The sequence below is a fragment of the Pleurodeles waltl genome, chromosome 1_2 (genome assembly GCF_031143425.1).
Source record: "Pleurodeles waltl isolate 20211129_DDA chromosome 1_2, aPleWal1.hap1.20221129, whole genome shotgun sequence".
Taxonomy (NCBI): domain Eukaryota; kingdom Metazoa; phylum Chordata; class Amphibia; order Caudata; family Salamandridae; genus Pleurodeles; species Pleurodeles waltl.
In genome coordinates this window covers 1,287,606,233-1,287,628,090 of record NC_090437.1, presented here as the reverse complement: position 1 = coordinate 1,287,628,090, position 21,858 = coordinate 1,287,606,233, and the positions used below count along the sequence as shown (strand labels likewise).

General features: G+C 45.8%; 1 protein-coding gene across 2 annotated transcripts in view; it reads right to left on the bottom strand.

Annotated features, from left to right (window-relative positions):
- ATRN (attractin) overlaps positions 1–21,858 on the bottom strand; it is a 670,776-nt gene that overhangs the window by 311,386 nt on the left and 337,532 nt on the right. For both annotated transcript variants that reach the window (XM_069205063.1, XM_069205055.1), the window contains exons 21-22: positions 7,943–7,995; positions 2,807–2,901 (exon numbers count right to left, since the gene is read on the bottom strand). In XM_069205063.1, coding sequence (XP_069061164.1) covers positions 2,807–2,901; positions 7,943–7,995 — 148 coding nt within the window. The remainder of the gene's footprint in view (positions 1–2,806; positions 2,902–7,942; positions 7,996–21,858) is intronic.

The window sequence follows — 21,858 nt, the reverse complement described above, 5'->3', positions numbered from 1 at the left end:
TTTTCAAGTTATTGACAAATAGCTACTTTAAAAGTGGACACACTGCAATTTTCACAGTTCCTGGGGAGGTAAGTTTTTGTTATTTTTACCAGGTAAGTAAGACACTTACAGGGTTCAGTTCTTGGTCCAAGGTAGCCCACCGTTGGGGGTTCAGAGCAACCCCAAAGTCACCACACCAGCAGCTCAGGGCCGGTCAGGTGCAGAGTTCAAAGTGGTGCCCAAAACACATAGGCTAGAATGGAGAGAAGGGGGTGCCCCGGTTCCGGTCTGCTTGCAGGTAAGTACCCGCGTCTTCGGAGGGCAGACCAGAGGGGTTTTGTAGGGCACCGGGGGGGGACACAAGCCCACACAGAAATTTCACCCTCAGCGGCGCGGGGGCGGCCGGGTGCAGTGTAGAAACAAGCGTCGGGTTTGCAATGTTAGTCTATGAGAGATCTCGGGATCTCTTCAGCGCTGCAGGCAGGCAAGGGGGGGGGTTCCTCGGGGAAACCTCCACTTGGGCAAGGGAGAGGGACTCCTGGGGGTCACTTCTCCAGTGAAAGTTCGGTCCTTCAGGTCCTGGGGGCTGCGGGTGCAGGGTCTCTCCCAGGCGTCGGGACTTAGGATTCAAAGAGTCGCGGTCAGGGGAAGCCTCGGGATTCCCTCTGCAGGCGGCGCTGTGGGGGCTCAGGGGGGACAGGTTTTGGTACTCACAGTCTTAGAGTAGTCCTGGGGTCCCTCCTGAGGTGTTGGATCTCCACCAGCCGAGTCGGGGTCGCCGGGTGCAGTGTTGCAAGTCTCACGCTTCTTGCGGGGAGCTTGCAGGGTTCTTTCAAAGCTGCTGGAAACAAAGTTGCAGCCTTTCTTGGAGCAGGTCCGCTGTCCTCGGGAGTTTCTTGTCTTTTCGAAGCAGGGGCAGTCCTCAGAGGATGTCGAGGTCGCTGGTCCCTTTGGAAGGCGTCGCTGGAGCAGGATCTTTGGAAGGCAGGAGACAGGCCGGTGAGTTTCTGGAGCCAAGGCAGTTGTCGTCTTCTGGTCTTCCTCTGCAGGGGTTTTCAGCTAGGCAGTCCTTCTTCTTGTAGTTGCAGGAATCTAATTTTCTAGGGTTCAGGGTAGCCCTTAAATACTAAATTTAAGGGCGTGTTTAGGTCTGGGGGGTTAGTAGCCAATGGCTACTAGCCCTGAGGGTGGGTACACCCTCTTTGTGCCTCCTCCCAAGGGGAGGGGGTCACAATCCTAACCCTATTGGGGGAATCCTCCATCTGCAAGATGGAGGATTTCTAAAAGTTAGAGTCACTTCAGCTCAGGACACCTTAGGGGCTGTCCTGACTGGCCAGTGACTCCTCCTTGTTGCTTTCTTTGTTCCCTCCAGCCTTGCCGCCAAAAGTGGGGGCCGTGGCCGGAGGGGGCGGGCAACTCCACTAAGCTGGAGTGCCCTGCTGGGCTGTGACAAAGGGGTGAGCCTTTGAGGCTCACCGCCAGGTGTCACAGCTCCTGCCTGGGGGAGGTGTTAGCATCTCCACCCAGTGCAGGCTTTGTTACTGGCCTCAGAGTGACAAAGGCACTCTCCCCATGGGGCCAGCAACATGTCTCTGGTGTGGCAGGCTGCTGGAACTTGTCAGCCTACACAGACAGTCGGTTAAGTTTCAGGGGGCACCTCGAAGGTGCCCTCTGGGGTGTAGTTTGCAATAAAATGTACACTGGCACCAGTGTGCATTTATTGTGCTGAGAAGTTTGATACCAAACTTCCCAGTTTTCAGTGTAGCCATTATGGTGCTGTGGAGTTCGTGTTTGACAAACTCCCAGACCATATACTCTTATGGCTACCCTGCACTTACAATGTCTAAGGTTTTGTTTAGACACTGTAGGGGTACCATGCTCATGCACTGGTACCCTCACCTATGGTATAGTGCACCCTGCCTTAGGGCTGTAAGGCCTGCTAGAGGGGTGTCTTACCTATACTGCATAGGCAGTGAGAGGCTGGCATGGCACCCTGAGGGGAGTGCCATGTCGACTTACTCGTTTTGTCCTCACTAGCACACACAAGCTGGCAAGCAGTGTGTCTGTGTTGAGTGAGAGGTCTCCAGGGTGGCATAAGACATGCTGCAGCCCTTAGAGACCTTCCTTGGCATCAGGGCCCTTGGTACTAGAAGTACCAGTTACAAGGGACTTATCTGGATGCCAGGGTCTGCCAATTGTGGATACAAAAGTACAGGTTAGGGAAAGAACACTGGTGCTGGGGCCTGGTTAGCAGGCCTCAGCACACATTCAATTGTAAACATAGCATCAGCAAAGGCAAAAAGTCAGGGGGCAACCATGCCAAGGAGGCATTTCCTTACACACTCCGAGCCCAACACCAGATGGCGGGATGTGCACAGCATGTGTATCTGCAGCTACACATGCCATCGAACATATATACACACACACACACACACACACACAAAAAAACTCTTTACTTGATTGGTAGAAAGTGACTTGCCCAAGATCACACAATGTTGGTCAAGCATCAAGAGTGTGAATAAAACCTAGGACTCTGGGTTCCAAGTCAGCAACACAGTCACAATGGCACAGTTCCCCTCACCCATCTGGCAATTTACTCTAATCCACTGAGAAACCCACTAAGTCATTAGACTACTAACGTTTAAAAGCGAACACTGTCTGCATAACTATAATTTATAATTACTGATGTATATGTATTAGAATGAAACGTACATTACATTTGTAGTTGTAATAATAGGGTGACACAGGTTTCTCACATTAAAAAAAAAAAAAGAAGCAGCTAAACACTATCTTAGTGTTTGAACCGGTGTAGTCTTTAAACACTTACTTCTTCAGGTGTGGCCACAAAATTGATTGCTGTATAGTATCGATCATCCTCTTGAGACAAGCTGAACGTGAACTGATAATCAATCAGAAGGGTATCTAAATAAAATAAATAAATGCTTAACTCCTTGTGACAGAAAATGTTATGGTTTGGTAATATACATGGTTTACTTGCAAAACAGAGAGGTAGTGTTTAAGTTTTTTTTTTTTTTAACCAGTCTTTTGTTGTCCGCACACAAAATACCATAAAAGGTAAATTTCACAGTAAAAATAGAGTAGTGTGCCTTTATATGTACTACAGTGCTCATCCAGTTTGCAATTTAAATAGCTCTTAAAAATAATTTGTCAGCTGTCAGTTATTCCAGTTCTAATCCATAAACTCAATTTTAATAAACCTACCTTAAGACACACTACCACCATGGGGGCGAGGAAAGGAAATGTTGATTACTTACCTGTAATCTTCACAGTCCTCTTTTGCCACCCTCCTACCACAGGAGTGGAGACAATCATCTATAATTACTTGTCAATTATACTTCCTGATGGTTGTCAAGGGTTATTACAGCCTGGACAGGCATAATGAATAATATCTTTAAGTACATCACAGCTTCATCCCTCTAGGTCGTCCCAGTCCTTACACTTGAAAGGCATAGCAAGAACTTACAGTGGCATTTTTAGAGACAGATTTCCAGGATAATGGCTAAACAAGAATTTATTATTCAGTGAAATAAATGAGGAGTATAATTCAATCAGTTACAGCATTCAGAACTGCAGACCCACAATTCCTTACCTGAGTAAGGAACTTGCAAACTATAGTGTTTTAAAAAAGTGATTGGTGAGGCTCAAGTTGCTGCACAGATCAGTTATCAAATCCCTCCCTGAGTTACTACCCTTAATGGAGAGATTCCTATAGTAATATGTCCTTAAATATGAGAAGGATCAGTAACTCCTGACAATTCATAACTCAAAGACATAGTTAAACGTACAAACTGTTAACAGTAGCAACTGAGGGTTGACGGCCTTGACAAGAAGTACCATAAGATCCAAAAAATAGAGTCAGATCTATGAAACAAACAAAATGGTTTCTTACCTGTAGGAGTAGTTCTGCAGATTGTAGAATTTTCTACATTCACATGCTGTGCATTATTCTGCCACCTACCGGCACGGCGAGGAATTCTCCACTATAGTAGAAGTCCTTTTTTTTTTTTTTTTTTGACGATTCCATCATTTGGTTTCCTTTCCAGCCTCCTCTGCTGCCATACGCCCTCCTCTGGAAGCTCCCACTTGTGGTCACCCTCTTCAGATTTTTTTTTCCTTCTCTCCCAACTTCTAGGGGCGGCAGGCAGGAGGGACACTTCTTAGTGGCAGGACAAGGAGGTGAAAGGAGCACCAATATCAATCCCACTAGTCTCCTGCTGGTGGTCACACTAATTCTTGATTGGTCAGTCTCATCACCCACATCATAATCATTGTGCAGATCCTGGAATTGAAGGTGTGCATGTGTCTTCGCAGAGACAGATTTATCAGAGGAAGCAGGGTCTCTGTGATGGCCAAGCACAGCGTCAGTTGAGGTCAAACTGGCATCAGAGAGAATAACTGGGGCCTCATCTTCAGGTGAGTGAGTTGGTGTGGATCGTGACACCAGAAGACTGGAGCTGAAGGAAGCCCCATAAGGGGGCTCAAAGGTTTTAGCTGGCACAGAGGGCGAACCTGACAACAATAATCAAGGATGGGAAGTGTCAAAGGGAATTGGCAAGGAGCCAAAGAGTCCAAGCATGGCCTTGCAGAACTCTGATTTGTTTACAAGTGGCAGGTAGCCCTGGAAACTCAGACTGTGCTGGAACAAGTTGTGGAATCGGCTCAAAAGTACCCAACTGTGGAAGCGAGAATGAGACGTATGGCATCACCCCCACACCTTCTCAGAGGAGTGTGAGTGGCAGAGTCCTGCTTAGATTTCTTGTGTTTTTCATTCAACTTTCCCAAAGACTTCCATTGAGATGAAGAACAACCCTCAGGTATAACCCTTGCAACTTCTGGATCTCGAATGAGGCAGAGACCAAACTTTAGATTTGGGATGGCCTTGTTGTGGAGTTTTCTTGTGCTTGGCAATGTACAAATTCGCCTCATGGCCTTGTACGGTTTTTAAATTCATTGACACTCAGTCAATGCAATTCTTAAGAGTAGTGGCTTGACCCCCAGGGCAGCCCAGGCAAACTTGATGCAGATCTGTCACAGAGATTTGTTTTGCGACAGTCATTACAGGTCCTAAAACTTGCAGATTTGAGAGTAGGTGGCATATCCCTTGCACACTGCAAAGCAATGTTTTGACTGAGATAAGATCTCAAAGAGCCGAGGCATGGCTCTGGATCCAAATCTGGTGTAGCAGGAAGAAAGGAACTGGCAGCATACAGGAGTTGAGCCTATTTAGCCTTCGCTTATCATTTATGGAGAGGAACAGCATAAGCCGAGTCATTGTAGAGCTGCAAGGTGGCACCTACCGGCACGCAGAGGTGCTGCTGAAAAATTTCAGGCTCCAGTCTGATGCATAGGAAATATTGAAAATGTGAGAAATCTGCAGCTAGAAGTCCATCGGAAAGGAGGTTCACCTGACAAGGTAGCCAGCTCAATGGGAAAATGGACATGCTCAAGAGTTCAGAGTACTACACCTTTCTGGCCCAGTCAGGGGTGATCTTCCTCAAAATGAGGCAAGAGTTAGCAGCAGGAATGCGTACAGGAGGCCTGCACCCTTTGACAGTCAGAACATGGCTCCCAGTGACCACCTGGTATGAAACTCCAAAACGCAATAGTTTTAACATTGTGTTCGCAGCGGATTCCCCACTGATTAAAGATGTCAACTGGCACCATGGGATGGAGAGGCCAATCGTGATATACCAACTGATGCCAGCCTAGTTTGTCTGCTATGGCATTCAGAGACCCTGCTAGAAGATTACTTACCAGAAATATGTTCTCTGCTAGTTCAGTCACCTCCAGAGGCAGAGGTACTCATTGCACCCGATCCACCCCAAGCCATCCTGCTTGTGCCACTTGCAAATGGTGATACAGTTGACCATGAGGCCCTGCACTAAGCTTCCCTTGATGAAGGTCAGGAAGGCTGTTAGGGCCAGATCACCTTAAGCTTCATAAGATTGATAGGTCTAAAAAGGGACAACAATGGTGTGGCAGTCAGAAAGCAGCATCCCAGTGTGGTCCTGGGCTGCAACTGATGCAATCGGTAAGCTCGCAGAAATGGGCCCAAAGGAGTCAGTTGGTGCTGACAGAAGGCAAACCATCAGAAGTCTTACTGGTGCCTCTGGAGGTACTGATGGGGCCCAAAGGAGCACCAGAGGGATCCGGAAGAATCTGAATGGCAGCAGCATGGCCTCCTTGATGAAACCTAGCTGCTAAATGGTCAGCAACAGCCCGGGAAACTCAGGATCAGTTGAGGAACAGCATTAAAGTACAAAGAAGCTTGTGGAGCGTAATGTTTAAAATTACGCCAATATCTGCTTCATGCAATCACAGCATGGCTTTAATCCTGTTTTTTTTTTGGAGAGACCGCATTCATGGCACAATGCCTTAATTCTGGAGTCATCGGAAAACAGAGAAAGTTTGGAAAGGAGTACAGGAGTCATGTAAAGGGGCATAGAAATAAAGGCACCGATGTCTGTGTTCAGTGTGACAATTATAAGTAACTCCACTCTATCTTTTCCAAGATAGTATGGAGTTATCATGGAGTCATGTAGCGTCAAGTAACGGAACACTGCTACAAAACTCTTCGAGGAGGAATCCGCAGTTATAAGTATCCGTCAGAAAATCAGAGAAAGATTTGTGTATGTTACAAAGATATGATTGGAGCGAAGAGGAAAACAAACCATCACGATGGCTAGAGAAAATCAACATGGTCTGTAAGACACTCCAAATACACAGAATGGATTGGTTATCAAAAATCCAGCACCAGAACATTTGTAGAGCTTTAAAATCAAAGACATGAAACATATACAATTCACAATGGCATTCAGGAGCAAGCTACAAAGATCAGTATAATTTCAGCAGGTTGTACTCTCTCAAACCATCAGCAAAAGGAGACTATCCATCTATGAGGCAAGCCAGTGCCTTTGGAACGGTCTCACGCATCACCTTTTGAACGACTATGCAACAACTCAAGGACAGAATGATATGATGCAAGGCATTCCAAGGGCTACTCAAATAGACTTCAAACGAAATGGCAGGCACCACACACATCCAACATGTAATACAAAACCTATCACGTTCTTCAAGCACATAATACACATCAACAGCATATATTCCACACTCTGGTTCTAAGATTCCTTTCAACAGAAAGATTAGGAAAAATACAAACCACATCAGTAAACCGTAACAGAAAAGTTATGCAAAAAGAAACATAACTATGAGACCAAAAGATAAGGGAAAAGAATGGACATTTCTTAAACAGATTTTCCTTGGATCATGACATAGTTAGCAGAGTATGTGTACTTTAGACACCTGTCTTGCTAGTATATTATGTGTCATTTAGACATCTGTCATGCTAGAGAAATACTGTACTGCTTTGTTATTTTTCAACTGAGCCAATCATGTCCCATTTTATATCAATACGTCACGGTGTTGGTGAGTCTGAATCCTTTCTTGTGGTGATGGAGGAAGAGGAACACTTTTCAATAGGACCGATGTCACTTCAAACTAATTTCACCTGCAGCACCGCAAACAATACAAAAATTGATTACCATAAGCACTTGGAGGGTGGGTTTATTTTGTGGCATGGGTGTTCCCCTTTAATAATTCTATGACCGCTATTCTCACAAAGTAGCCATATTTAGGCAACTATTTTTCAAAACTACCCCTTCCTTAGCCCTCTGAAATGCCACCCAAATCTGGAAACTAAGCTATTCATCTTGCTCAAAAATGGGTGAATTCATACGAAAAAGTAAACAATGGAAGTATTTTAGATAGGAGTTTGAGTAGGCAACTTCAAATTGCAACACAACTACTTTCACACTTCCAGTCTTCATCACATTACTAACAAAACTCATACATGATACAAAGCATCATCAATGATTTAAAGGCAAGGAAGGCCCTAATCTTCAGAAACACTACAAGGTACTAATATTATTACAATCTTACTTACAGTAACACGTTCCTTTCAGAGGATTCCCTTGGTAACGATTTTCAATTTCACACCTTCAAAAAAAACAAAATGCTCATTATTCACTGCTCAACTCGTCTATGTGACAATTGATAAACTGTATGTGACTAATGCATGTAAGTATAATTATATTTTACCACAGGTTTTCCTCATAACTTATTGAACGTATGGATACATTTCTATATGTGAATTGTAGAAAAGTGGCAGCAGAAATGTATTGACTCGGCATACAAATACACATTTTTTTCTATTAGCACCACACCATGTTAGGGGGACCCCAGGCAAGCATAAGCTACTGGGTCTCAACCATGGGGGTTGCATTCATATTCTGCTGTCTATCCATTTTATGGGTCTGAACACAGGACCAGTTATAACCACTATAGCAGTGCACTCTTGGTTAAAGTGATGGCAAGCAAGCACAGGGTTCCCAGGGAGGTAGTGGGGGTGCTGGATTTCAGTGACATGTCCTGCTGAATTAGCAGACTCCTTCGCTCTCTCAGCACTCAGGTTGGTTTCGAGACACCTCAGGTTAGCAGAACTGCTTCTTCCAGCAAGGCAAGACTTTTGGTGATGTACCTCAGCCCTAGGATGCTGGATGTCAGTCAGAAAGAGCAGCCTTCCAACTGCTCTGTGCACTCCCAAGTTTTCTATGACCAAGCAAAGAGTTGTCATCAAAAACTGTCCAGACTCATGTTCTCTACTGAATCATGAGAACTTTAAAGGATAATGCCTCCTAGAAGATAGTCAATTATGTAATGTGCTTAACAGATGGCTACTAAGAAAGAATTAAAACATATGCCATCACTGAAAAACAATGGAGCTGAAGGAATTGGTTACTTACCCTTTAACTGCCTGTTAAAAGTTTGTAGGGCTGCAGATTCACATGCTCTGCATACACCTGCCTCTATTATTGGGTGAAGACATGTGCAAGTGGTTTTCCTTCAAAGTAGTATTCGATCTGGCACGTCTCATGACTCATTCCTGAAGCCCACAATGCACCCATACAAAGGCACCACCTGAGACGTTTTACCCAATTGGGTAATATTGTGGAGTAAAGAAAAGCAGGACAGTATGTGTCTAGTGCACTGTGGAGGAGTATCTTATTTTAGAGTCAAAGACATCTAGAAAGCTCTGTTCGCTCAGGGAAGGGAGGGGACATGAATCTACAGCACTGCAAGCTAGACAGTTACAACCAGTTCCATTTGTAGGATTGGATGATGTAGATTACATGCTCTGCGTAGACTAAATGAATGAGTTGCCTAAAAAGGTAGTTAGCGAACAGACAAAGCAGTAGTTTGAAATAACATTTTTAATACAGTTAGCCTAAATAGGCTCGTCTGGCTTGGACAGTCACAGAATACTGCTTATGGAGTGGACCTTATAGCTACCTTACAAATGTCTGCTATCAATGCAGTGAGCTACTTGCTTTAGTACAGCATGTTTGGATGAATCTGACTATCCATCAAGCCAGTCCTGATCTTTATATTGGATTTCCCAAATTAGGGTTTGCGAAAGAAACAGTTATTTTTTAAGTTGTGGCTGACTTCTGTTCAGTCGGTATAACACATAGGCACTCTTAACCACTAACGTGTGGAGTAACCTTTTTGTCACAGTCTTTGGGTGCTGAAAAAAATAGACATTTTAGCAGTCTGATTTAAGTGGAAAAAGGAAAAACTACCTTTGGTAACAATCTAGGATTTCTCTTCAGGACAGATCTATCCCTGTGAACGTGAATGAAGTTTGCCTCCACTGTTAATGCTTGTAGCTCACCAACAACTAGGAATGCTACCTTCCATGGTAACTATTGCAAGTCACAAGAATTCACTGACTCAAACAGAGGTGCCCTGAGCCTATTAAAAAGGACACTTCAGTCCCATGTAGTAGGCAGTGTTTTTCATGGAGTAATTATCTTAGGCCCATCCAAGAAAGATGTAATTAACACCAGGATTCTTTGAAGAAAGACGTACTGAAGTGAAAATGTATAAGCTAATCCCACCTTCTGCAGGTGCACGATGCCCTGCACTGATGCTGTAACATGTTCTATCTGTTAATGCAGTAATGATCAAACCGCTTCCATTTTTCTGCACAATATGCATGTGTGGTTGCCTCACGCAAAATCTGTACATTCCTTTGGTTGGTTAAGTTACTCAAACTAAAATCTCAGGTGCCAAGTTGCCAGAGTCAATTCCTTGTTCTTGGGATGTCTGAGTGGGGCCTGATGTTGACTCAGTAAGTCTGGTCTGACTGTCAGTTTTTCATATAGATGGACAGGCATTTCCTGTAGCACTGTATACTATGGGTGCCTATCCCATGTTGGAGTGTAAAAGGATAAGTCTCATACATTTCTATCAGAGTTTCCTTACCATAGAAGGGTTAAGCAGTAGCACAGGAAAAGCATAACCAAATTTCAGTGACCAGTTTACCCACTTTGCATCTTTCACAGACTTAGTGTATGGGTACCTGGAGGTGAATCTACGGCGTGGCGAACATACAGACTGTGCAGGCCTCTTAAAATCATAAACATGTTACTAGACCTGCAGTTCAAGTGGTTTGAATAATCTACTCGACCATAACTGTAATGTACTGTGTGATCCTAGTCAAATATTTTAGTTTCCAGGGTGGCTTTTTTCTTAATTGTCACATAAGGGCGTACCTTCAAATATGTGAGCTCAGCCTTTCTGCTGTACAATAAAACCTTGTTTCATTACACAGACTAAATGTTTGCTCCATGTATAAAAATAATCTAGCCCACATATAGGGAACACATGATCCATTACTTGCCTCTTAGGTTACTAATAGCATTGCCATCAGGGGAGTAGTGTTTCTCAGTTTATGTTTAAACACTCACTTTTAATAAATATATTACTAAAGCATGATGTGGTAGCCACTGTCATTTACAGACACAACATTTCCAGGAAATGCCCAAAAACCTTCCCACTAACGTGCAGCTTTACTGATAAAACTATATAAAGTATTAACAATCTCTAAAAATAGGTGTCAGAAAATATTTATTCTTTGCACATAACCAGGTAAAGTGTTTTCATCCTATTAAAATATTTTTTTGCATCACACAAGTACAAACAATGGGCTTTCACAACTACTGAAATATATTTTTGAAATGTTTGTTTAGCTGACAGCTATTTAAATGTGTGTTAGGAAAAGCCTGACAAAATACAGGAACTCTGCAGTGAGAAGGAAAATTAAGAAACTGACCTCTGTCTCTGAAGGAGCAAATGTGACAAAACCAAGATATAAAGGCATCTTTAGTGCTCTTCCACTTTGACTGAACAGAACACCTGTTTATTGTCAACTCGCCTAAAGGGGCAAGTAAGTCCTAAAAATAGCTCGACCTGATCAAATATGACTCACCATAGATAGTGGATTTTTGGAGGCCTGCTGTGTGTATGCTTCATTTCAGAAAGTATTTTCACAGTACAGGGGGGATTCTGGCTGATGCGTTCTTCTTAGCAGATCTGCTATGCTGCTGACCACCCCCAGGCAGACGCTCTTCTAGGAGCTAGATGTGGTTAAAATTGTCAGATCTTTTGAGCTAGCGCTGACAGCTTGCTTTCGAATGTAAAATATGGTGTCAAGTTGTCCATCTTGACCAGCAGCATCTTCCCTCAAATGAGCATGTTAAAGACACTTAGAACCAACTGTACTTCTGTCAGTGCTCACACACTCTGGCGTTCTTTGTTCTTGTGTCCAGATACCCTCAGCCATCATATGGTTGAGATGTATGCTGCACTCCATGACTGAGGCGTCGGAAGGGATGGTCACCTGCAATTGAGAGTTCAGAAATGGCTGCACAGTGACAAGTTCTTGTCGTTCCACAATTTGAGACTGTTCGGAACTCTAGGCTCCACCAAAGCTAGATCTTCCCATTGACCCAAGGCTTATGACCAATGCCTTACTAGATTAAGCACATGTTGAGTGCTGCATGCTTTGCACAAAGGCAGCATTCCCAAAAGTGTAATTACCGTTCTCACAGTTCAAGGACATAAAGACTGAAAAAGACGTGGTAGCTTCTGAAATGCCACCACCCTCCCTTGAATTGGGTAGTACTGGTGTTTGGAGTTTATTAGCAAAGATACTAGAAATAGTTGTATTTGCTGAGGTCCGAGGTTCAATTGTTATGCACTTACTGAGAAGCCTAACCTAGGTAAAAGTGGTACTGCCACTGGAGTGTGTGGCTATACATACAAGCAGGGAGCCAGAAGGGACACCCTCCAATATATAAAGGACCATCTGGGTGCCAATTTATATCTCTTCTCCACCCTTGGTCTTCTCAATCCTGTCTGACAGATTACTTTTATTTTCCAGTTGTACATTTCATCCTACTTTTCAGCATCAGAAGAAATGCTCTAATCCCTCCGTTTTTGTCAGTGTTCTACAAGGCAATTGTCCTCTTTTCCCATCATGTGTAATTTGACCCTGAATGGTCAGTTGATCTTTGTACAATATCTCTATGTAAGTTGTGGTGGCATTTGACAGGACAGGACTCCAAGCTGGGTTCTCTCTCTCCTGGAGTGTAGCAGAAATAAAGAACAGTTCCTGAGGGTTAAGGCTCTCCTGATCAGACTCTGATGGTGGTATATGATGTATATGGCTGAAGTTGTGGAGTGAGCAAAGGAGACTGTGCCCAGTGCTAGTGGCCTCATGTATGCTCTTCTTTGCAAAAGATTAGAACTCTAACTAAGATTCCTTCTTCAAATAGGTTCCTCTTTTTTCAGGGTGTTGATTGCCTCAACTGCAGCTCCTGTTGAGAAGAGAAAGTTGGCTCTGTATATGCTATCTGAAAGTGAGATATAGTATGAACAGAGTCCAAGGGTTGCCCTTAGAGGTTGATAGTGGCAAAATTAGATAATACTAATGCTCTATTTTGTGGTAGTGTGGTCGAGCAGTAGGCTTATCAGAGGGTAGTGTTAAGCATTTGTTGCACACACACAGGCAATAAACGAGGAACATACACTCAAAAGACTTATCTCCAGGCCAATAGTTTTTATATAGAAAAATATCTTCTTAATTTATTTTAGAACCACAAGATTCAAGATTTGAGTTAAGTACATAAAATGTGAGGTACTTCACTCAGGTAAGTATAGAACTTTGATTTAAAACAGTAGTACACACAGTTTTGGTTAAAATGGCGGTAAGCTATTTTAAAAGTAGACACTGCAAAAATCAACAGTTCCTGGGGGAGGTAAGTTTGGTTAGTTTTCTCAGGTAAGTAAAGCACTTACACAGTCAGTCTCCTGGGCATAGGCAGCCCACCGCTGGGGGGTTCAAGGCAACCCCCAAAGCCACCGCACCAGCAAAACAGGGCTGGTCAGGTGCAGAGGTCAAAGGAGGGCATTGAGACACACAAGCCCACAAAACACACCCTCAGCTGCAGACACACAAGCCCACAAAACACACCCTCAGCTGCACAGGGGTGGCCGGATGCAGTAGGCAAAGTAGGCATCAGGTTTGCTGTAGAAAGCAATGGAAGGACCCGGGGGTCACTTAGGCGATGCAGGCAGGGCACGGGGGCTTCTCGGGCCAGCCACCGACTGGGCTAGGATGAGGGTCGCCTGCTGGTCACTCCTGCACTGGTAGGTGGTTCCTCTCAGTCCTGGGGGCTGCGGGTGCAGTGCTTGGTCCAGGCGTCGAGTTCCTTTGTTATCAGGCAGTCGCAGTCAAGGGGAGCCTCTGGATTCTCTCTGCAGGCATCGCTGTGGGGGTGCAGGGAGGTCGACTCAGGGTGTCCATGTCATTGGAGCCGCCTGGGAGTCCTCTCTGCAGTGTTGGTTCATCCAAACTCGAGCCGGGTGCGTCGGGTGCAGAATGTGAAGTCTCACGCTTCTGGCGGGGAAGTGAGAGTCTCTTTAAAAGTTGATTAAAAATTGCAAAGTTGTTGCAGTTCCTGAAAACTGCTGCTGGTCTCAGGAGTTTCTTGGTACTCTTTAGGTGCAGGGCAGTCCTCTGTGTCCTCAGAGGTCACTGGTCCCGTCGGATGCGCCGCAGTGCAGGTTCTTAGAGTCTGGAGACAGGCGGATAAAGCTGGGGCCAAGTCAGTTGTCTCCGTGGGGCTTTCAGGTCAGCAGTCCTTTTTCCTTCAGGTTGCAGGAATCTCATTTCCTGGGTTCAGGGTCGCCCCTAAATACTGAATTTGGGGGTGTGTTTAGGTCTGGGGCAGTAGTCAATGGCTACTGTCCTTGAGGGTGAATACACCCTCTTAGTGCCTCCTCCCTGAGGGGAGGAGGGCACTTCCTTATTCCTATTGGGGGAATCCTCCAAAACCAAGATGGTTGATTTCTAAAGGCAGGGATCACTTCAGCTTAGGGGCTGTCCTGACTGGTACTGACTGGTAGGTGGTGACTCCTTGTTTTCCTCATTATTTCCTCTGGACTTGCCGCCAAAAGTGGGGGCTGTGTCCAGGGGCGGCATCTCCACTAGCTGGAGTGCCCTGGGGCATTGTAACACGAAGCCTGAGCCTTTGAGGCTCACTGCTAGGTGTTACAGTTCCTGCAGGGGGGAGGTGTGAAGCACCTCCACCCAGTGCAGGCTTTGTTTCTGGCCTCAGAGAGCACAAAGGCTCTCACCCCAGGGGGGTCAGAAACTCGTCTCAGTGGCAGGCTGGCACAGACCAGTCAGTCCTGCACTGAAGGATTGGGTAAAATACAGGGGGAATCTCTAAGATGCCATCTGTGTGCATTTTTAATACATCCAGCACTAGCATCAGTGTGGATTTATTAGTCTGAGAAGTTTGATATCAAACTTCTCATTATTCAGTGTAGCCATCATGGAACTGTGAAGTTCGCTTTTGACAAAATTCCTATACCATATACTTAATATGGCCAAACTGTACTTACAATGTCTAAGAATGGACGTAGACACTGCAGGGGCATATTGCTCATGCAGCTACTCCCTCACCTGTGGTATAGTGCACCCTGCCTTTGGGCTATAAGGCCTGCTAGAGGGGTGACTTAACTATGCCATAGACAGTATTTTGTGTGCATGGCATCCTGAGGGGGATGCCATGTCGACTTTGCCATTGCAGACTGTGTGTGTTGGTGGGGAGAAAAAGGCAGTGTGCATGTGTTAAGTGAGGGGTCCCTTAGGGTGGCACAACACATGCTGCAGCCCTTAAGGACCTTCCCAGGTCACAGGGCCCTTGGTACCACTGGTACCTTTTACAAAGGGACTTATCTGTGTACCAGGGGTGTGCCAATTGTGGAAACAATGGTACATTTTTTTGTGAAAGAACACTGGTGCTGGGGCCTGGTTAGCAGGGTCCCAGCACACTTCTCAGTCAAGTCAGCATCAATATCAGACAAAAGGTGGGGGTAACTGCAACAGGGAGCCATTTTCTTACAGAAGGCTAAAATCTTCCCTCAGGAAGGGTGAACAGAGATCTCATGATGTCATAACATCGGGGACCTCTGGGAGATCAGTGGCTAGCTGGTCTCATTAAATTGCTGTTTAGCAATAGGCTCTACCTCTCATTAACACAAACTCACCAACCAGTCTCAGTTCACACTGCTTCCAACACTGAATCCTCATCCTCACCCTGGCCAAACTTGTCTTGCAGCTACAGTTCCATGACTTATTCGCATTAAGAAATAATAGGCAAGGGGCATGGTCTAGCAGCACAAGCTGGAGGATGCCATCCTGTAGCGCCCATGCCGACCATCCTTCATCAAAGTCAGAGGGCTGCACCAAAGAGAGGGGAGCAGCCTAACCACCTGCACACCCTGGGGAGCAATGAGTGGAGCCTTAGAGACCTGAGGACGCAGTTCCCGCAGTGGATCAGGTCTAGAAGCACCAACTCCCAAGATGGTGGTCAGGCAGGGAGCACGGCTGGGTACTCGAGTGGAGAGGGGCTGAGTGACAGTCCACTGGAGGATAGTGGAGTCTTCTTCCCCAGTCTTGTCCTTCCCACTGAGGGTCTGTGGTGCACTGGTGGGTGTTCCTGCCACCTCACCCCCTTTCTACATCTTACCACCTGTGGGCTCAAGAAGGGAGATAGAACCCGGTGTGAGCACTGACAGAGGGCAGGCATCGAAGTGGGAAAGAGAAAAGGACAGCCCGCCCAATTCCCCCCTTCCCACAACCGATCCGACAAGAGGACCTGGACGTCCGGCGGAATTTAGGGCCCTGAGGGTGGCAGTGCCTCGGTCCTGCACACCAGGGAAGCTGCCAGAGTACACCATTTGGCCACCACTGTACGAAGGGAGAGGCAAGGGGCACCGAGGGAATGGAGTGAAGAACTCTCACTCCTAGACCCATCAACCTCTCATGGACCTAACATCTGGACAGGCGGACTGGGGCTGTTGGAGAGAACATGGAAGTGTGTGGGACTGGTGGAGAATAGCAATTTTGAACCCTCCGGTAGGAAGCAACGAGAGGGTGTGCGGCCTCCGAGATCCCTTGGTGTCAACAGTCAACACCAGAAAGTCCACCAATGAGCCACAGCAGAGAGCTCTGCAGGTCTGCCGCTACAGGGGAAACAACCTTGACAAGCACATGAGGAGGTGGTCACAAACAGGGGCTTACCCTGGAGGCCTGGACCACAACCAGATGGGAACACAGTGAACCATGGTCAGGACCAGAGGCCAAACACTACTCTAGATGCTCATGCCGCCCAACTGAGATACCACAGGCAGAATACTGGCAGGCCTTCCATTACAGTCGGGCTCCGAGTTGGAATCGCACAGAGATGGCCAAAGATAAAGCCCCAAATACTCAGGGAAAACTCATTAAATTTGTTAAATCACTACCACAGCCACCACAGGGGGAAGCAGCAACTGGGCTCGTCAAAGTACAAATTGTGGCAGCTGGAGGAGTCTCCCACTCTGGCACCAATGCCATAATACGGGCAATCGAATCGTCCCAGCAGGTCCTAGACACGACAATTGGAGAGGTTGGTGCAGATACAGCATTATTCCGTCATGATCTGTGGAAATACACGGGCCAAATAATGAAGGCGGAAACTCGAATAGCAGCTCCAGGGAGCAACATCAAAGAACTGAATAAGACTGTCCAGAAGCCAATAGGCCTCTCCATGGAATTAGTAGCCCATTCAAGATGCCGATGCCCAATCCAGGTGCACAGGCTGCAGGCCCTTGGCCTGAGAGCTGACTGGGAGGGGGCCCCTCCACGTACTTTGCAGGGGAGCCCCGTCAAGTTTTGTTACGCCACTGACCTGGCTGCGCAACATTTTTGCCTCTGGCACATTGGACATTGGCAATGAAGCCCACCCCACCCCCTCCAAGCACCTGTGGGTGACCCCAAAGACCGATTATTGCATGTTTTCTGAATTATCGAGGAAATTACTTGGGGGTTCACACGGTTGGAGGACTTGGGGGGGGGGGGGGGAGGGGGGGGGTCAAACATGAATCCTCTTCTCTGATCATAGAAGAATGGTGCAGCAGCAAAGAAAATCAAATGAACAGGTGAAACAAAAGCGGAGGGCCATGGACATAAAGTACATGTTGCTTAATTTTGAGGGTGCTCTTTCAGAGCAAGAAATTCATATTCAATCATCCAGACAAAGCATGGGAATGGATTGAGGAAAGACCAGACGATGACATGGGACAAAGAACCACCCGTCATCAGGTGCTCTCAAAGAGGACCTCGGAATTGAGATGGCACAGACATCACAGAGGCGGTCCCAGGAGATGGAGCCCGGGTACCCAGGATGGAAACCTGGGCTCCTGGATTGATGAGACAGAGACTCAATCTAGGGACACTGACACTGGCGACAAGCAACCTAAACAGCAGCGGCAAGAGGCCCTTAGAGAAGCTTTGGATACAAATGAATAGTTGGCACCCTCATAACATTGCCTAAGCAGTGCATTAGCGTTGATCTAAGTTTGTGAGGAGAGAAGCACGGAGAGCCCGAACCTGTTTGGCTAAGTGTAATTGTTGATTGAAAGGGGGCGGATGTTTGCAGGGAACGAGGTGAGTGATGGACCTTGTCTAAGTTGGGGAAGTGGGAAGATGGAAAAGATGGAAGAGGGAAAAATGGGGTGGGGGGGGGGGGGGGGGGTTCAGTTGGGATTGGAAGTTCAGGTTATAAGTAGGTGGGGTAGGGCACACCACGCAAAACAGCACATTCCGGCACTGGAGGTTGAGGGGCTTCCGGAAGCGCACAACACAGTCTACAGGCATATTTTAAGGGGAACACATGATGCCACAGATTCGAGCTGCTGACAGTCATTCGGTGGAACGTCAACAGTCAGGGGTGTAAGATGAAAAGAAGGGTCGTTAGACAATACATTCGCAAACACTCACATGACCTAGGGCTACTGCAAGATACCCACCTGATGGGAAACAATTTTAAGTGTCTACACAGAGGTAGATACACTGTTCTAGACCATGAAGGGCTTAAAAGAGGCCCGAAGGAGTAGCAACTCTAGCCAAATCACCCCTCCCTCAAGCCATCAAGGTGGTGAGACAATAGGTGGACTCTGAAGGTCGCTATGTAGCAGAGAAAGGAATGTGGAATAAGAGAACTATCTTTAATATGAATGTACATGTGCCTCTCGAGACTCCAGAAAGGGGTACTGGACAAAGGTGGCCCAATATTCATTTACTCAGATGGATAATCTTGGACGGGAGTTTCAAGTAAGTCATAAAGTGGGAACTAGATAGATCGTCACCCCATACGTTTCAGACAAGAGCATCCTCTAATATGGTGTGCTTCTCTCACGTGATCGGTCTTATGTCTGAACGTCACTTCATACACTAGACAAATGTCCAGGTCAGCGGCCCAAGGGACACCGTCATGCCTGGACTATTTGTTTGTCTCAGTGAGTGAGGTTGCATGGGTTAGAGACGCAAAGGGGATTTCCCAAGGCATATCAGACCATTTGCCTCTGGTTATTTCTATGGTTGCCCAGGAGTGTGTCAGGGTACCAACCTGGAAACTAGATGCCTGTGTCCAAAAAGATGCAGGTATTGCGGAGCTGCTATGGGTTGACTCCCAGAAATATATTTTGAAGGCATTGAAAGGTCGGTGTCCTACCTTGTCACTCTTTGTAAAGCTTATAAGACTGATCTGGGATAAAGCCCAAAACTCAATAGTCATAAAAAAGAAACATGGGGAAGAACAGACAAAACAGATGGAACAACAGTTCCTTCAGCTGGAGGAGACCTGAGCACGTACTGGGAACCCAACGTCATAACACTTGGGGATGACCAGAAAAAAATACTGCAAACCACCTGCAGCCGATAAAAACTACTCGTACTGGTATCCAGGCTTTATCGTACCATAATTAATAACAACTCTCATGAACCTCCAAGATAGATAGGAGGCCGATATGGGAGACAGGGAAAATATTGACTAGGACGCAGTCCTGATGCACCCCAGAGAAACTACTATAAAGGCCAGACTGAGATTGATTCAATTCAAAAGGCCATACTATAATAGGAAGGGGTTATTCAAAATGCGGGAAAGCAAAAAACCTCTTCTGTCTTATAGGTAGCACAGAAGAACGGATTTTTCAATCAATCAAGGATTTATTAAGTGCAGCAAATCAGGGTGAGGGTCTTAAGATGCTGAAAAAACAAGAAGACAGGAGCAACAGTGATGAAGCAGCATGGGGAGAGCTGGGCCTGTGACCTGCTCAATGGCGTTGCGCTGCAACCTCAATTAAGTATGTTTTGAGAGGATAATTGAGGGTTGCCCCTGGTGAGTAAATACGGAGGTGAAATTGTCAGTGAAATGGAAGCTATAAGGGAAGTAGATATTTCCAGGACACTGCACCGGGTTACACTGGGCATCGCAAACAACACATGTTCCTAGAAAACAATTGCTGTTCTGTATGTTGGACTTTGTCGTGGCAAAAAGAGACGTGGCTAGAATGTGGGGGCGAAAGCGAACTCACAATAGATATGTGGCGGAATGGAACGAATAGGTGTATGGAGAGACAGTATTTGAGAGCCAAAACTGCCCAAACAATTTATTAAACCTTGGGAGAAATGAAGAGCCTACCATGGACTAACAGACACCACACGTGCTTTACCATATACACCGTCAGCCACCCTCTGGTGGGAATGACTGAGAACTATGCTTGAGGAGGCACCGGAGACTAGGGGAGGAGAGAGAGTGGTCAGAAATATTTGGTGGGGAAACAACTGTATTCTAATGAGATTGTCATGCGCAATGGTGAGTGCCAAAAACAAAATACAATAAAAAGATATATTTTTAAAATAATGAATAGAGAAACTAGTAAAATGTCACAGTGACGCTTACTAAAAATGTATATCATTCTTTCCTGGCAGGCAAGGCGCCATCTAGGTCCAACAATACAGTCCTCTTTAGGAGCTAGCCTAATCCGATCAATTACGGGTTCCATCAAAATACATCACAAGGGCCCTGAAGCGCTATACCAATTCACAAATAAAACTGTGTGCAAAATGCATTTCCTTGGAATATAATCTGCCAAGCGAACAATGTACTAATAGGTTGCATTGCAAAATGAACATTACTGGGGAGAGGGTGCTAGCAAAACAACCTGCCTAATGCATACTAATTAGGCGGACATGAGGACCTGCAAAGGCCAGCAGACATGCGTCCCTGTATTTACATTCCAAAACAGACAAACGTTTATATATATATATATATATATATATATATATATATATATATATATATATATATATATATATATATATATATATATATAAAGGCAGCCCAAGTTTATTACATGGACCAGTGCTAATGTTTGGAAAGACAACAGGACACAGAAGGTCAACTCCATGGACAGCTTCACCTTTGCAAACCAGATACCTCTTCTGAAGTGTTTGTACCTTATCAATGATTGGTAATAGAAACTGCTGTCACAAACCATTGATAAACTCCTTTTTGAATTACAAATGGAAGGGAGTACACCACTTTCATAGCCCCTCCTAATTTGTAAGTCAAACAGGGTCAAAAAAGTCCTTTCAAAAGTCGGAAATAGTTTCCAGCTTGTACAAGGGTTTCATATGCAGGAAAATGGTATTGTGGTGTATGGAGGTTGCACTGAAAGTACCTGAGGTGGCGCGCCAAATTGAGATAAGAAATCTTCATGACGGTTAGGAGCCTTAGAGAGCAACTGTGCATGGGCACATCACAGATGCGAGAACCAGATTAAGGTCGCACTGAGGCAGACTAAATCCATCCAGGGTACGTCTCACTGGAGGAAGACAAGTTGAGCCACCCAGGGAGTGCCACCTGACGTCTGTTGAACTCCTCTGCACTCGCACTAAACAATCCTGGCAGATGATTGGCTGACACAGAACACTTGTTGGTCCTATCCACCTCCAAAAGGTACAGTGCCTACAGGAACACGATTCAAGACTTCTAGCAGCCCTGCTTTTTGCAATACTAAGTGAGGTCATGCTGTCAATCAAAATCTCCACCAGCCTGACCCAATGGGAGAATTTTTTTTACAACAAGCCGGAAAGAACAAAGCTCTAGGAGGAAGACGTGAGCTTTCATTCTACCGGTGGGGTCACAGAACCTTGAACTTCGTCTCTCACAGTTGAATGTCCCAACCTAGAGAAAAGGCATCTGTGGGAACGGAGTTCTGAGTGGTTTATGGGAAACAATCTACTGCAAGCTTGTGCCCATTTTCTAAAACTGAACTTGATGGATTGACTCTTTTGAGAAGCAGATGTTGTCATTCAGGCAGCGGCAGTGTTGTACTTACTGGAACCATCAAGGTTTCACTGTAAGCCTGCATGTGCTAGCAAGCAGACGTGACTAGTAGCCTGGGTGTAGCAGCAAGCAAAGAAGCCTCAGCAACAACCTCATTGGGATACAGGTCCGGGCCAGCAACACCTAGATATTATCCCGAGTATCCCAGGCTCATTGCATGGATGGAAAAGCTTTGAACCCCACTGTGTTCAGGATGGGCCCATTGAAAGAA